The sequence below is a fragment of the Hemiscyllium ocellatum genome, chromosome 24, assembly GCF_020745735.1.
Source record: "Hemiscyllium ocellatum isolate sHemOce1 chromosome 24, sHemOce1.pat.X.cur, whole genome shotgun sequence".
In the NCBI taxonomy this organism is placed as follows: Eukaryota; Metazoa; Chordata; class Chondrichthyes; order Orectolobiformes; family Hemiscylliidae; genus Hemiscyllium; species Hemiscyllium ocellatum.
The window spans coordinates 54,229,867-54,246,353 of NC_083424.1; the positions used below are offsets into that span (position 1 = coordinate 54,229,867).

The 16,487-nt window shown below is 40.0% G+C and overlaps 1 protein-coding gene across 4 annotated transcripts in view; it reads left to right on the forward strand.

The window, feature by feature from the left end:
• Positions 1–16,487, forward strand: part of eif4enif1 (eukaryotic translation initiation factor 4E nuclear import factor 1) — a 63,805-nt gene that overhangs the window by 19,065 nt on the left and 28,253 nt on the right. For all 4 annotated transcript variants that reach the window (XM_060843816.1, XM_060843813.1, XM_060843814.1 and 1 more), the window contains exons 5-8: positions 4,407–4,690; positions 5,752–5,953; positions 6,717–6,886; positions 11,590–11,728. In XM_060843816.1, coding sequence (XP_060699799.1) covers positions 4,407–4,690; positions 5,752–5,953; positions 6,717–6,886; positions 11,590–11,728 — 795 coding nt within the window. The remainder of the gene's footprint in view (positions 1–4,406; positions 4,691–5,751; positions 5,954–6,716; positions 6,887–11,589; positions 11,729–16,487) is intronic.

Here is a 16,487-nt window from a genome sequence, read left to right on the forward strand (position 1 = left end):
ATCCTGTAAGAGAAAAAGCAAATATTGAAATGCTTAAGTGGTCATGGATTTCTTTTGCTGCTTTCAGCAATTTTGTAATATGTAGCACTGGGTGTTCTAAATTTAGCTTCCCCCCCCCCCCCCCCCCCTTTGAGTTGGATAGCATCAAAAGGTGTCTATATATTTAAAAGAAACTACACATCACATGATTGTGTAGCAAGCACTGGCTGTGTTTTTGCCAAGTTTATGGTCACTACCCATTGGGGAAAGTGCAGTGATACTTGATGCCTACTCACCCCCAGGATCATTCTCAAATTGGAGATTGAATCAAATAATGCACTTGCCAGTTTTCTGATCTGATCAAATCCACTTAACAAAACATAAAGCAGATTTCTGTGGTAATGAAGTACTTAGTGCATCACAGGAACAGGCCCTCTATCTAAACCTGTCAACTATTTTGGGCGGCACAGTGGTTAGCACTGCTGTCTCACAGCGCCTGAGACCCGGGTTCAATTCCCGACTCAGGCGACTGACTGTGTGGAGTTTGCACGTTCTCCCCGTGTCTGCGTGGGTTTTCTCCGGGTGCTCCAGTTTCCTCCCACAGTCCAAAGATGTGCGGGCCAGGTGAATTGGCCATGCTAAATTGCCCGTAGTGTTAGGTAAGGGGTAAATGTAGACTATGGGTGGGTTGTGCTTCGGCGGGTCGGTGTGGACTTGTTGGGCCGAAGGGCCTGTTTCCACACTAAGTAATCTAATCTAATCTATTTTCTAAGGATCTGTATCCCACAGCTCCCTGCCCATTCATCAATCTGTCTAATGCATCTTAAATGATGCTATAGTGCCCATCTCCCAACTTCTGGCAACGTATTCAGGCATTCACCACCCTCTGCATTTTTTTTTAAAAAGTTCCACTCCAATCTCCCTTAAACTTCCCTCTCTTTGAACTAATGACCCCTAGTAATTGACTCCTCCGCTTGGTTTTTCTTTTGTGGGGTGGGGATGTGCAGAGAATTTCTTGCTATCCACCCTATCAATACCCCCATCCTCTTTTTTTTGTAGACCTCCAATCAGGTCAACCCTCAACCTCCATCCTTCTAATGAAGACAATCCTAATCTACTCCAGTTCTCTTCATAGCTAGTGCCCTCCATACCAGGCAACATCCTGGTGAACGTCCTCTGACCCTCTCCAAAGGGTCCACCTCCTTTTGGTAATGTGACCAGTATTCCAAATGTGGACAAAACTGTAACATGACCTGCGAACCCTTGTACTCCATACCCCATCTGATTAAGGAAAGCATGCTGTTTGCTGCCTTGATGACACTATAGACTTGCGTGGCCACCTTTTAGGGTACATAGAACATAGAAAGATACAGCGCAGTACAGGCCCTTCGGCCCTCGATGTTGCGCTGACCGAATCCTACCTAACCTACACTAGCCCAATAACTTCCAAATGCCTATCCAATGCCTGCTTAAATGACCATAAAGAAGGAGAGTTCACCACTGCTACTGGCAGGGCATTCCATGAACTCTCAACCCGCTGTGTAAAGAATCTACCCCTAACATCTGTCCTATACCTACCACCCCTTAATTTAAAGCGGTGTCCCCTAGTAACACCTGACTCCATTAGCGGTAAAAGGTTCTCAGTGTCGACACTATCTAAACCCCTAATCATCTTATACACCTCTAACAAATCTCCCCTAAACCTTCTCTTCTCTTCAATGAGAACAGCCCCAAGTGCCTCAGCCTTTCCTCATAAGATTTTCCTACCATTCCAGGCAACATCCTGGTAAACCTCCTCTGCACTCGTTCCAATGCCTCCACATCCTTCCTATAGTATGGCGACCAAAACTGCACACAATACTCCAGATGAGGCCGCACCAGAGTCTTATACAGTTGCAACATGACCTCAGGACTCCGGAACTCAATTCCTCTACCAATAAAGCCCAGTACACCATATGCCTTCCTCACAGCACTATTTACCTGGGTGGCAACTTTCAGAGATCTGTGTACATGGACACCAAGATCCCTCTGCTCATCCACACTACCAAGTAGCCTACCATTAGCCCAGTAATCCATCATCTTGTTACTCCTACCAAAGTGAATGACTTCACACTTAGCTACATTGAATTCCATTTGCCACCTTTCTGCCCAGCTCTGCAACTTATCTATATCCCGCTGTAACCTACCACTTCCTTCCTCACTATCCACAACTCCACCGACTTTTGTGTCATCCGCAAACTTGCTTACCCAGCTTTCAAGCCCTTCCTCTAGATCATTTATAAAGATAACAAAAAGCAATGGTCCCAAAACAGATCCTTGTGGTACACCGCTAGTAACTGCACTCCAAGATGAACTTAGTCCATCAACTACTACCCTCTGTCTCCTTCCAGCCTGCCAATTCCTAATCCAAACCTCTAATGTATCCTCAATGCCATACCTCCGTAGTTTTAGCATTAGCCTACCATGGGGAACCTTATCGAACGCCTTACTAAAATCCATATACACAACATCTACTGCTTTACCCTCGTCCACTTCCTTAGTCACCTTCTCAAAGAACTCAAAGGTTTGTGAGGCACGACCTGCCCTTCACAAAACCATGCTGGCTATCCTTGATCACGTTATTCCTATCCAGATTCCTATTCCTATTCAGGTACCATGGACCTGAACACCCAGATCCCTCTACATCAATTTTCCCCAGTTGTTTTACTGTGTAGTTTACTCTTGAATTGATTTTCCAAAATGTAACACCTTGTATTTGCCCGGATTGAACTCCTTCTGCCATTTTTCAGCCCAGTTCACAATTTATCTGTATTCTGCTGCAACACTGTTTAGTGGCATGAGTCCATAGGATTAAATTTGGTGTCCTTATCATCATTCCAAGTTCTTTTCAGTTCTATCCTGCATATACTGTACTCTGGTTTGCTGATTTATCTCCCAGTCATTGGTTAGTGATAGCAGCTTACAGGTAAATGATGAGTGAGAACTCGTAGCATGTAATTCTGAGATGTTACTTTTTTTTTGTCAACAGGAACAGCATCTGTTTATGCACTGTATATTTACCCACATAGGATCTAAATTGGTCTTATCATTCTGAGCATTCCTGTAAACACCTGTTAACCTGATCTGTCATAACTGGGTTGATATTGTCTCATTGAAGTGAGGTGGACACAAATGCTGTTGACTTGCACGAGGGATACTTGTGGCAAATTGGAGAATTTTCTGGCTACAAGCCAAGGGAGCAAGAGGGAGGCTGACCAAACGGCCCAAGCTTTTTATGTGGGCATGGTTCCCCAATTCCCAAATTGAATAGTCTAACAATACTATTTATTCCTTCAATGTATTTTAATTGTATTGATTTCTTGTATTGAAATGTATTTTGGTTTCCACATTTACCGTGGCAGCTAGTAGAAATCTGCAGTATTAAACCAGTCTCAGTAATGACTAACATTAAGCTATTGTTTAAACACTAATCTGGTTCACAATCTGTTTTAGGCATTTGTGTGCAGTCTTCTCTGGTCTGCCTCTCCTAGATTTATAGGAATATAATTGACACTTCACTGTCCAGCAACAAATGCTGGCCTTGCTAAGCATGTCCATCTTGTGGAAGATGAAGTCAAAGATTTCTGATGGTGCCAGAATTTAATCTGCAAATGAGGTCTCCTTCTTTCGCTAATTTCCAAAACCAAAAGTCAAGTTTGCACTTGCAAGCAGTTGATGTGTGTGCACTAGATTTTATTTTTTTTTCCACCCCCACCCCTGGTCAGTTCCTCATTCCTTTGTCTGTTGAACCAATGCATTTCTTGTTTTAATAAATTATCAATGCTCTGCAGTTTTTTATGTCCCAAATTTAGAAATCAACTTGGGATTGACATTAAATTTGCTAGTGGCACACTTTAGTGAGCAGTATAGTTCCGTTATGGAAATTGTGCTGCTGTGGACCTTTTTTGATCGTGTCAAAATTTTCATAACCTTGAGGGTTATCACTTTTTTGAACGTCTGTTTGGATCTACTGCATTTGTTTATTCTTAAAGCCTTTTTTAAAAAAAAAATCCTGAGTCATTAAAGCATGCCTGTATATGATTGTTTTGTTGACTAAGATTTTAACTAAGTTTTATTTCTTGACTTGAAAACTATTAGTTTCATCTATGATGGTAGCCTTCAGCAAATGCATCCTTAATTGAAATTGTGAAGTGTGCTGATGCTCACCTAGACACAACAAAGTTACCCCTTCAATTAATGGCCTGTTATGGACTTGTTGTTTTGAGGATTATGATATTGACACTCATCTAGTTGTTTTAAAACTTGAGGATTTGCGAGTGTTTGTGGCAGTGGTCGACTGACATGACGAGTTGGAGAAATAGAAAATGATCCTCTTTCAGCAGCATGTTCTTTGCTGTATAACTTATAATCACTTTATTTCTGTCTAGATCCACGTGAGCGAATCAAAGAAGAAGATATTGATGTTGTGCTCAGTCCACAGCGCCGGAGTTTTGGCGGAGGCTGTCATGTGATTAGCACTTCAAACTCCCGGAGATCTGGAAGCCCACTGGAAAATAAAGAAAATGAGAATTCTCGTGGATTGGGGGCCCAGCGGAGAATTGGCAGTGGACGGATAATTGCATCAAGAACCTTTGATCGAGATGGTAGAGATAAAGACTTGCGTGACCGAGATGTGCGCGAGGGGCGAGATTACAAGGAGAAACGCTTTCGGGTTAGATTTGATCCCACGTTTCACTTGACCTTTTGTGTAATCTTGTGTAACAAGTCAATAGTAGCCATTGGCTGAAAATGTAGTTTGAGTAATCTGTCTAAATTCACTTAACTGACTTTCTTTCTCCCATCTGGGTAGTACTAAAGCAGGAACTTAGGTGTGACACAATGGATGTATTTAAGTGAGACTACTGTCTTTGTCAAAAAGGATGTCTGAGGATATGTTGTTAGAATGGTAACCAACTATCTAGTCAAGTCTTAAAATCCCATGTTGAAGCTACTAATTGTACAATTGTTGCTAACATGGAGACAAAAGTCATTTTTCAAAAACTACACTGTTAACATAATGTAGCAACTCAAAGTAGCTTTGGACATGTTGTGAATTGGAAAGCTAACCACTCAAGGGCTTTCACTTTTTTCTGATGCTGCTCATGAATTGACACAACTGAAAGCTGAATAGTTTTATACTCTACATTGCCAATTAATCCAGCAAAATACCTTTCACTTATTGACCAATCATTTGGAACTTTGCACAGCAAACTTTTTATTAACCAGCACCTATGACCAAGTGTGTGGTTGATCAAATATTCCAGAGAGGTTCATTATAATCCATCTAAAAATACATTAATAGAAACTTAATGTATGATGTATAAACATCACTTTTTGTTTGCAGCATAAATCATAATGTAACTTGTCTTGGAACTTAGTGGTGGAGAGCCTTATCACACCCTCCACTGAGTACTTCTCCTTGTGGAGATCATGATCATATAGTAAACTTCTGGTATTTCAGGTACATAATTTTTTGCTAGTTTGAAGTGCCAGTTCTTTGTAGGTGCCAGTTAAATTAAATTAAAGCTTGTAGTATTTCATTTTAAATTCCCTCCATTTGTTTTTAAGGATGGTAGCCCATTGAACTTTGGTTCCCCAATGGCAAATGAGAGCATGGAATTAAAATACTGATTTGCTGTGATGTTTCTAAATACACTGAGCAATGTTGCTCTTATTCCTCCAAACACAATTTTAACTCCAGGGAACATGTTCCTTTTTTCTTTGTTTTTGCAGAGGGAGTATGGTGATGGCAAACGTATTTTTGGTGAACGAAGGCGATGTGATTCATACACCGAAGAGGAGCCAGAATGGTTCTCTGCTGGTCCCACTAGTCAGTCAGAAACCATTGAACTGACTGGCTTTGATGATAAAGTACTATTGGAGGATCCAAGACGGCCAAAGCGATGGAGGAAACGATCAGATACTCTTAAAGAAGGTAAGTTTTTTTTTTGTTGTTGTAATTATGGAATTAGCTTTTGATAGAAATGTTAAGTAGAGTTAACCTGCCTTTCTGCAACTTGGAAAAAATGGTGAGAGTTGACTTGTAATGTCTTGGCAAGCAGTTCAATTTCCTCTTTATTGAAATGAAAAAGTATCTGAAAAATTAGATGCAAGTGGACTTAATTTAAAAAGACACTAGGTTGGGGGCCTATAGACAACTAAATTGATCATGTTTATACCTGGGTAGAAGAGAGAGCTTCAGTTCTGAGGCTACAGAGCTTCCTTCCAGGATTAGTTGCTGAGGTGGAACCTGGCCATTTTCAAGACTGGATGCAAAGATGAAGTACGCTTTCTGGAGTTAAATTTGCTTCAGTGTAATTTTAAGGGATGTGTATCACAGATATCGTATAGTAAATCCTTATTCCTTCTAACAACTGATTCTGCTGATTGAATTGCATTTGGGTTAGAGTTGTTGTAAATTGTATGAAGGCTATGCTCAATTTGTAGCAAGCATTGTACACTTCTAGTCTGTCTAGTGAAGACTAGCTAACATCCAGTAAAGATTTAGCTCTATTTACTCTAAGTTGAAGTGCCAAAACCAGACTGGAGTTCAAAAGATGTGCTACTACTAAAACACAACCTCAGGTATTGAACTTCTGGCTCCAGTGTTTTTAATCATCATCTTATAGTTCCAAGGAATTAAGGTTGTTTTTTATGTTGTAATCACTTGACAATTAGGTATAATCTGATCATTGTAGGCACAGAATGCAATGGTGATGGTCAAGAGACAGATACAACCTCCACAGTTCCTGCAACAGAAGCTGACCAAGAAGTTCCTCAGGAAGCAGTTCTACCAGAGCAAACACCAGGGGATTTTGACTTCAATGAATTTTTTAATATGGAAAAGAGTGTACCTGGACTGGCTTTGGTGAGAAGATACTTCTGGTGTTTTTGGGTGTGGTGGTAAGGGAAAGAGGTGCAATGATATTTCAATCCCCAGAAGCTAACCATTGTTTAGACAATGGTTCACTGCAGAAGCAGACCTTGGGTAATACTAGTTATATTTTTAATACCATCCTGTATGTTGCCATCTCCAAATCTTAGCAAGTGCTGCTGTCTGGTATTTGAATTCACACTTCCTTCCACTTCACTCCCTATTGGAATGTTGCTTATAGACTTCATTCCATTCGTGGGTGTGGAGATGATGCAAAGTTGCAATGGAGGACAGCACGTAACTAACAAGCTGCAGTTGAGGCTTGCTTCATATCAGCCCTGCCAACCTTTCCCATTTATCAGCGCAGTGCTGTTTTTCTGCTTCTCCATTGATGTCCCAGTCTTCATTTGGAGGATTTATTTATCATTGCATAATTTTTGGATTACTGTTTTGGTGTTCTGGGCAGGTAGTAACCAATTCACTGCAAGAACCACTCCTCCTGTGGCATTGAGCTATAATATTCATTTTAGTTTACAAATGTCAATTGGGCTTGTTTAAAATATTTTGGTTTTTTTGAAGACAACCGATTACAATGTATTTTTAACAAGGTGAGTGTGTTGGTCAGCAACAGTACACTGCATGTAAGGTGTGGGTATTCACAGCATGAAGTATTGACTTTAATAGTGGTGTTGTCCAATGTCAAGTGCAAAGAAATATATGAAGTGCTGTTCTAGTTGGTTTGATTTTGTATGTTAATTTTTCTTGTTGCTTGAGTATTTTGGCAATTTAATCTCTTGTGTTTCCTGTACTGAACAATAGAAGCAGCAATGACTTGCATAAAGCAGATCTTTCAATAGCTGTCCATTATGCACTCAAAGTAATCTGGATTTTGGTGCACATGTTTTCATAGGCATGGTGCATTTATGACTAACAGTCCACTTTATATTTCTTTGCTGATATATGGTAACTAATGAAGTGCCTGTTCCATTTAACATGTTTGGGTTCCAATGAGGCTTGGAATTGGAAGGGGGTTGAAGGTTGGGTCACAGACTATGTAGCTGCAGTTGATACTGCTCCAGCTGAGGAGTGGTATAAGAAGATTCTTTCTTGGCTTGACTCCTGAACTTGGCTTCACTACTTATTTTTGTAAGGTTGATTGGATGTTTTTTAAATATGTAAGCAAGCTGTGTCCTGAATTAACAAACTGGCTCTGCCTTCATTTATAAGTTCCTTACAGTAAATGGAATGTGCAAATAATACTGGCTGTTTTTCTTGGTTGCTTATACTATGGTACTACCATATCTTTTAAATATGGCATGACAATAGTTTTAGGAGGGGAGGAACATATCTGCAATTAAAAGGGTGAAAACTTTAAAGTTGATTCCTGAGGTCAGGGTACTGTTTGAGAGCCCAAGGAATGGGTTTTTTTTTTGTAAAATTATAGCTGTAGGATGTCATTGGAGTGAAATATCCATGGCTGATTTTGTGATCCTGAGCATGAGCCAGGATTTATTTCCATGGCAAGGATAAGAATTATTTGTATTGCCTGATGCGAAGGACTGCTCACTCTACAAGAAGTCTGTCTTGTAACATCAATTTGACTTGCAAGATTTTCCAAAGAAACCTGGTTTAGATTGGTCTAAATTAGCTGTAGTGAGGACAACTTGGAAGGTTTTTCAGCCAGCTCCTTGGGGCTAATTTCCCCACTTCAGACAACCAGTTTCTTCTTGGTGATCTGGGGTAATGGAAATAACAATGAGAACGAAGATGAAGCACCAGAACATGCTGAAAGTTTAGGGCTAGTTAGGAGTAGAATTGTGTACAGGTGATGTAGATTGTAGAGGATTAGGAACATCAAAACCAAATATCAAGTTAGCTTGCTTTTTGGATGTAATTTGCTTGCTGAGCTGGAAGGTTCATTTCCAGACATTGACGCCATACTAGGTAACACCTTCAGTGGGCCTTGAGCCTTCACTCAGAGGCCCACTGATGTCACTAGAAGGGTGTCGAAACATCAGCGAGCAAACCTACATCCAGCACCTCAACCTGAGCTACGCATCGTCGCAGACTTGCTAAGCCTACTTTTTCCTGGAGTATTTTAGCAATGAACTTCAAGGGTCACAAATGGAACATGGACAATAGTGGTTGGAACAACACAGCTTGTGGATATTGGTGCTCAACCTCAGGAAGTGGCTGAATACTGACCATGTGATTTAGAAAGGAACACTCGTGTATGTGAACATATGGTTGGATTGGGTCAACTTAACTTGACATGTCGTCTGAGATGGAATGAAAACTTGAGATTTAGTCACCCATGTTTGTTCTCTTGTAATGAATGTCCCTAGTTGAGGGTTGGTTGAGTAATTGAAGTAGTAACCAAATTGTTTTATTCAAATGTAGAAATTGTGCATTTTGTTGGTAAACAACATATTGACAAACCAAAGTTTGCATTGTTTTAAAGACGTATTAATTTCAGTGACTTGAACTGGTTTTAAGCACTAGAGTAAATTTTGTTCTGTATAAACTTCCCATCCATCCCTCTGGGAACTGTCTTTGTGGACAAACTTGACTAAGGGTTTTAAATTGCTGCAAAAGCATCAGATAACCCACTGTTTGAGCTTTTTAATCAGTCACAGATATATAGCACAAACAGACCCTTCAGTCCAACATGTTCATGTCAACTGGATATCCTAACCTAATCTAGTCCCACTTGTTGTATCCCTCAACCCTTCCTTCCTATTCATATATACCTATCTGGGTGCCTTTTTTGTTTAAATGTTGCATTTGTACCAGCCACCTCTTCATCTGGCAGCTCATTGCATACACATACCACTCTCCATGAAAAAGTTGCCCCTTTTGATCCCTTTTTTTTCTAAAATCTTCTTTCGCCCTAAACCTATGCCCTCTAGTTCTGGACTCCCCACCCCACAGAAAAGACTTTTTTTTTATCTTTTTATCCTATCCATGCCCTTCATGATTTTATAGACCTCTAAAGTCACCCCTTATCCTGATGCTCCAGGGAAAACAGCCCCAGCGTATTCACCCCCTCCCTGTAGCTCAAATCCTCTAACCCTGGCAACATTGTTAAATATATTCTGAACCCTTTCAAGTTCCACAACATCCTTGTGGGATTGATCTTATTGACCAGATTAGGTAGAGACTGGGTTCTTCCCTGAACTAAACTAAACCAACTGGGATTCGAAACAGCCCAAAGCTTTCAAGATCTTTTCTGGAACTGGCTGTGGCCCAGGTTTGTTGGTTCAGTATGGGGAGCTTTCACCACTGCAGCAGGTACTTTCTGTTGGAGTACTGTTCTCCTAACTTTCACTTCTAAAATAGTAAAACAACTGTACATGTTATGAAAACTGAAATCCAAATGTAGGGGCATTCAAAATGAACCTGGAGCTGTTGACCCTTCAACTGTCCAAAGTTCTCAAAACCCTGGCATCACTAAATCCTCAATATAGCTTTTTGGGTCCATCTTTACATGGAAAGATTCAGGAAATAGAGGCACATTTAATTCAAAATATCTTCAAATTTCATCAAACAAAAACCTGTTTCAAGGAATCTTAGTGAATGTTTTGACACAATGGGTCAAATGGCCACCTGTACTGTAACAAAAATCAGATTTTTTTTTATGTGCATTTCATATATATTTATAAGGTTCAGATGTCCCAAAGAGAAGGTGTTGAAATTGTACTTGGGTAAAGTACATCTGACACTATGTTGGCCTATTTCCTCAAAGGGGTTTGGAACATGAAATCCAAATGTAGGGTAGTCTTAACCAATAATTCAAGTTTGAGATCACAAACTAGTCCTGTATAGTTTGACCTCCTGTTTAAGGATGTACATTTTATTAGTAATTTTAAAGGGTTGTCCTATAATGGTAGGCTGACTAAACTTTTAGCGCAGGTTCTCTGGAATAATAGTCATCTCATGAAACATTTAATTTTCTGAAGAGGCTTAATCTAAACAAACTAGAAAGTTTGGAACCATGGTACGCAACTTTTTCAGTTCAAATGGCCAATTCATTGAGAATTAAACTTACTTTGCTAATGGTTGTTAGTCTTTTTTTAGAATTTTTAGCTCCTTAGTCATTTAAATATGACTTTAAGCCTGAAATGAGTTTTCAGTGCTCTGGGAGTCTGTGGTAAATGGGCAAGGAAGTGGAGTTGAGGCAGGGATGAGCTGACTGCATTTGATAGTGCTGCAGACTTGATTTCAGTTGTGATACTATTTCTTATCCAATATTTGTGTCCAGTATGTCTTGCTGGATCTAGAGAAAGCAAGACCACACTCCTGATCTGGAAACTAATTCTGAATAGTTACAAGTCTAATGATTTAATGTGCTTGCACCCTTGAATACTAAATTCATCACTTAAGGATGCCAATCAAAGCTCAATTGAATGTCTATTTGTTATGCCCATCACTAACTATAAATAGATGTTTACTGAAACTGAAATGGTGTTATGATTTTTTTGGGAGGGGGTGATGTCTGTTGCACTAATTGAGCAGCCAGCCAGCGATGTGGAGATGCAGTCAGCTACCCCATCTATCGTGTTGGGAAATGGAGTTCAAACTCATCTTCCAAATTTAGTGCCAAGTCGCTGTGTGACGTAAGTTCAAAGCTCTTCTCTGTAGTTTGCTTCTTAAATTTGGTTAGATTGTGGTGTAATATTAAATTTTTCAAATTTTAGATGCTAGAAGAAGTGCTGGGTGAAGGATCAGTATCATCCAGCCGTTTCAGCCAGTGGTTCTCAAGTAACTTGAGTCGACCAGGTAGCCGATCCAGTAGTTTACGATCCACCCCACATGAAGAACTTGAAAGACTTGCTGGTAAGACTATTTTTAATGCAGACAAATGTGGGTTAGCTTATTTCTTCAACTCCCTTGTCAGAAAGTGCTGGAACAATTTAAAAATAATGCATAAACTATCTCAGCTTTTCAGGATCCTAAGATGAAATCCATCATGACCCAAACACAATGGCTTGCAGGTTCAACAATTCAGTCAAAAGGGGTATGAGTAAAATATGGAGTCTTCCCCATTTTCTGAAATAGTTACTCCTGGGATGTAACTTGTATCGTCTACAGTAAACACCAATGCAAAACATTACTCATTCAGTTCATCTGCTATTATTTGGTCTGACTTTCTATAAGAAATGTTCACTCTTGCAGCACAGAGGCTATTTTTTTTCAGTAACTTCTATTCAATGTATAACTGAAAGTCGACCACTATTACCGCATTGTCTTTTTGACAAGTTTTTTAATGCCCCACTCAGTGTTAGGGAGTCCTGTGCACTAATCCCACACATGATTTCTCACCCTTGTCATTTTGGACTGTTTCCTCCATCTTGGTTTCCTAAACCTGGGTCACTCATTCTCTCTCTCTACCTTTCTCCTAACCTGTGATTTCTAAGCTTCCTGTAACCCTTAAATCCATGTCCCAATGTCATCCTGCAATCAGTCTCTATTGGCTATTAGATTGTACTTAACCATTTTTTTGCTATTTGCGCACTTGTTTTGAAAGCCACATCTGCTTGGGTACAGAGCCTTAATTTTATCATAAGACTTTTGTCTTTTGGTTGGCTCTTAACTTCATAATAATCACCTCTTTCTTTGTTCTCTGCAAAGAAGTCGTTAATACAGTGTCCTTCTCCTTCCTACTGTCCCCTACCATGAATTCATGAATATGCTCGCTCTCATGTGGTGTTCTGTGCCCTGGTCAGTTAGTTTGGCTGCCCTGCAGCCTTGATACTCGTCCAGATAAGCTAAAAGAATGCTTGTTTGTCCAGCGTGTGCTGAGGCTCCTGCCTTCTGCATCCCCTAAACCAACTTCATTCAGTTTCCAATCCAGATGAAGTCTGAACTGAGATTTTGTTTGAATTTCAAATCAAGATGGTGGTTCTGAACCAACTTGGGACTTTCCACTTGCTTTGACTGTGACACATTGCTTGTGAAATTTCCTGTCATTTTGTGGGTTTTAAATAACTAATTGTATTCAACTTTACATCAAGATAATGTTTTGTTACCCTTGCTAACTGGCTGTGCAGCTTTTTTTGATTTGTAGGAATATGAAATAACTTATTTTAATTTCTAATTAACCAACTCCTTCTCCTGCAAAAGATGAATGTATTCCACAAGGTTGAAATGGTTTAGAATTTTTTACTTCACTCCCTGAATCACTTAACTCTGACACTAATGTCTCACTAAGTTAGCTAGTTTTGTGTGCTGTTTGGATAAAAGCCCAGATTAAAATTTCAGCTGAAACTGGACTCTCAAGTTACTATTTCACTTTAAAATGCTGTCTAAGACTGGCAACTGGACAATTTAATCAGTATATTTCAGTTTAATGTTAGTTTTGTACAAACAAAATTCGATTTACCCAAAAGTTCTGCAGTCAGTCCTTGCACCCTCCCATTTGCCATCCCCAGCTGCCCTTGAAGGGTTGTGAGCTTCCTCCTTGAAGCGTTGCTGTCACTATGGTTTGAACCACGCTCGTTAGAGGCAAGCTGTAGATACTTGAACCAATAATCCAATGTCCAGTTGTAAAGCTGAACTGAAATTGGTTATGAAATAGCAGTTAGTAGAAGAATTTGATCTCCAGGAAGCAATATGGTGTCTAGAGAGATGAGTGGTAAATTTAAGGGGCTGTATCTTTTGCATTATAGTGAATGAAAGGGTCTAGCAAGGCTAAGGAATTTGAAGAGAAGAATTTCTACGGTAGTGAGTAAATATAATTGAGAATAGTTATCTAATCTTTGGACCTGATGGCTGCCATTCTAGGTTCTGAGAAATAGGTAGGTAGAAATATTGAAGAACCATTCATTGCTCAATCTCCCTAAATTGCTCTTGAGAAAGGATCTCCTCAATAGTTGGAGACAGAACTTTACTGGGTGTGATGACTGGCACAGAATCAGATGGATCTGACTTGAAGGAGCTTGATGTGGTAGTCATTGAGATGTTTCCATGAATGGGAATGAATTTTGAAATAGAGAAGTGCTTACCAAATAAACTTTTTTTTTCTTTCTTTTGAAAAACATCACAGCAGAATATTTCCTCCCAGAGGATACTGAATTTCTGGGCTTCTCAACCCAGGAGTTGTGGAGGCTAGGTTACAAAACTTTAGAAATGTTTTGAAATACAGGTCATTTGTGTTTTTGCCACAGGAAATTTGCTGTCATGCAATTGACAAATTTGTGGATGCTATTTCTACAAGCAACTTTTAAAACCTGTTGACTGTAACCTGATTATAGTGCTGACAGTTTGAGCTGTTTATAAACCGTGATTTTTTTTCTATATAATAGTTTTACAAGAATGCAGCCATTGCATTATGGAAGAACTGAGTGAGTTGAGGGCTATTCTGTGCTGTTCTGAAAGGCCTTCACACCGGGTGCAGGTCAACCATGATCTTATTGAATGGCTGAGCTAGCTTGAGTGGCCAAATGGCACTCCCCTACTTTGTGCTTGTTCCTTGTCTGGAACCACATGTATGTTACAGACCATGCCCTTGAGCAATTGGAATGTTGAATCTGTCCACTGCAGTCTGATTAGAACATAGAGCCTTAATTCCTCACTTAAATTCCTGTACTTAATTAAATTTGTGTTTTTGATTTGCAGAAAGTCAAAATTCACAACTCTCAATCATCTTGTTCATTGGATCCCTTAAACTCTGTTCTGTAAATTAATTACATTGAAAACAGTGGACTTGAATCAAAAGGATTTGGGTTGTTAGTCAGTTATCTCCTGCTCCAAACATTTTTGCAAAGTAGACCTGAACATTTTGAACAGTTTCATCATCAACCTTTCCTCCGTCATAGGATCAGGAAGTTGGGATATTTACTGACAATTGCTTAGTATTCAATACCATTTCCGACAAATCAGGTACTGAATCAGTCTTTCACCGTATATTGGCAGGATCTGGCTGCATCCAGGCTTGGGCTGATGATTGGCAAGTGACTCTCTCAGGCTACACATGCCAGGCGACTACCACCAAGACAACTTAAACAGTATCTTGTGATGTTTTAATGCCATTACCATCACTGAATTTCCTCTTTCTTCCCCCCCCCCCCCCCCCCCCCCCCCCCCTCCCCCCACCACCACCGAAATGGTCTTGCTGCCACAGTATTTATGATGGGTGCAAGAGCAGGATGGATGGTGAATAACTCCAGATGTGTCCCCAAAAACCTGCCCTTTATCTGTAAGGCACAAGTCTGATATGTGATGAAATGTTCCGCATTTGCTTGATGCGTGCAACACTAATAATCGTGACCATCCTGGAAAAAGCAATCTGCTTGATTTGTGCCCATCCATCACCTTTTTAGATGTTACGTCAATCTAACAGTGCACAGTGGGCTAGTGTATCACTATAAAGTGCAGTACCTACCAAGCCAATGAACTTCTTAAAGGACCAGGGCAGCAAATATATGGCAGCACAGCCTGCAAGTTTCCCTGCTACGTCTGAGAATTCCGACTTGAAATTATCAGTTCGTTCAGTATCATTAAGTCAAATCCTGGACTTCATTCCTACACAAGAACTACAGTTCAAAAAAGTGCTTGTTGCTGCTGCTATTACTATCTGCCTACTTAGGATGGTGCAACTAATGTTGGCATTGCCATTGCCATTGCCATTCTATTCTATACAAATAAAAGGACAAGCCCTATCAAATGCCACTTAAACAGCTTGGTTTCTGTCCTTGGAGCAGACTATGCCAATGACCTTCAGGTAGATTTTGCACTCCATCCTGTACTTGAGCTTTATTCTCATCTTGAGGGCTGGAGTTGAATTTCTAGTGTACAGTCAAGTAAAGAGGAATTGAGTCAAATGTAATGGGGAAAAACCAACACCTGGAGACTGGCATATCCATTAAAAGGGTGTAGATTCTGGTTGAAAAGTGGCTGCATTGACAATGGATAATTTGGTTATCTTGCATAGTCTGCAGATTCTAGTAAGGTTCCAAATACCAGTTCTGTCCAAACTGAGGAAACTCAGTCAGTTAGCCTAAATGTGAGTTTGAAGGAAATGGTGAATTTTTTTCAAGGAGAAATAAAAGGACCTTCAGAAAATATAAATTGAGTCATTGGCCTTTGTTTGAGGGAAATGATTCCACTGCTTTATTAGAGCTGTATATAAAGTGGAACCGATAGAGATGGTCTTTGGGAATTTCCAAATGAAGTGCAGTAATTTCCTCGTACTAAAAGATCAAGGTTCAGTGCCAGAGTAATAATTGCATAGTTTGGATAATTAATAGAAAATAGATTTTAGAACATAGAAGAAATACAGTGCAGTACAGGCCCTTCGGCCCTCGATGTTGTGCCGACCGAAGCCTACCTAACCTACACTAGCCCAATAACCTCCATATGCTTATCCAATGCCCGCTTAAATGACCATAAAGAGGGAGAGTCCACCACTGCTACTGGCAGGGCATTCCATGAACTCACAACCTGCTGTGTAAAGAATCTACCCCTAACAGCTGTCCTATACCTACCACCCCTTAATTTAAAGCTGTGTCCCCTAGTAACAGCTGACTCCATTAGCGGAAAAAGGTTCTCACTGTCAACCCTATCTAAACCCCTAATCATCTTGTACACCTCTATC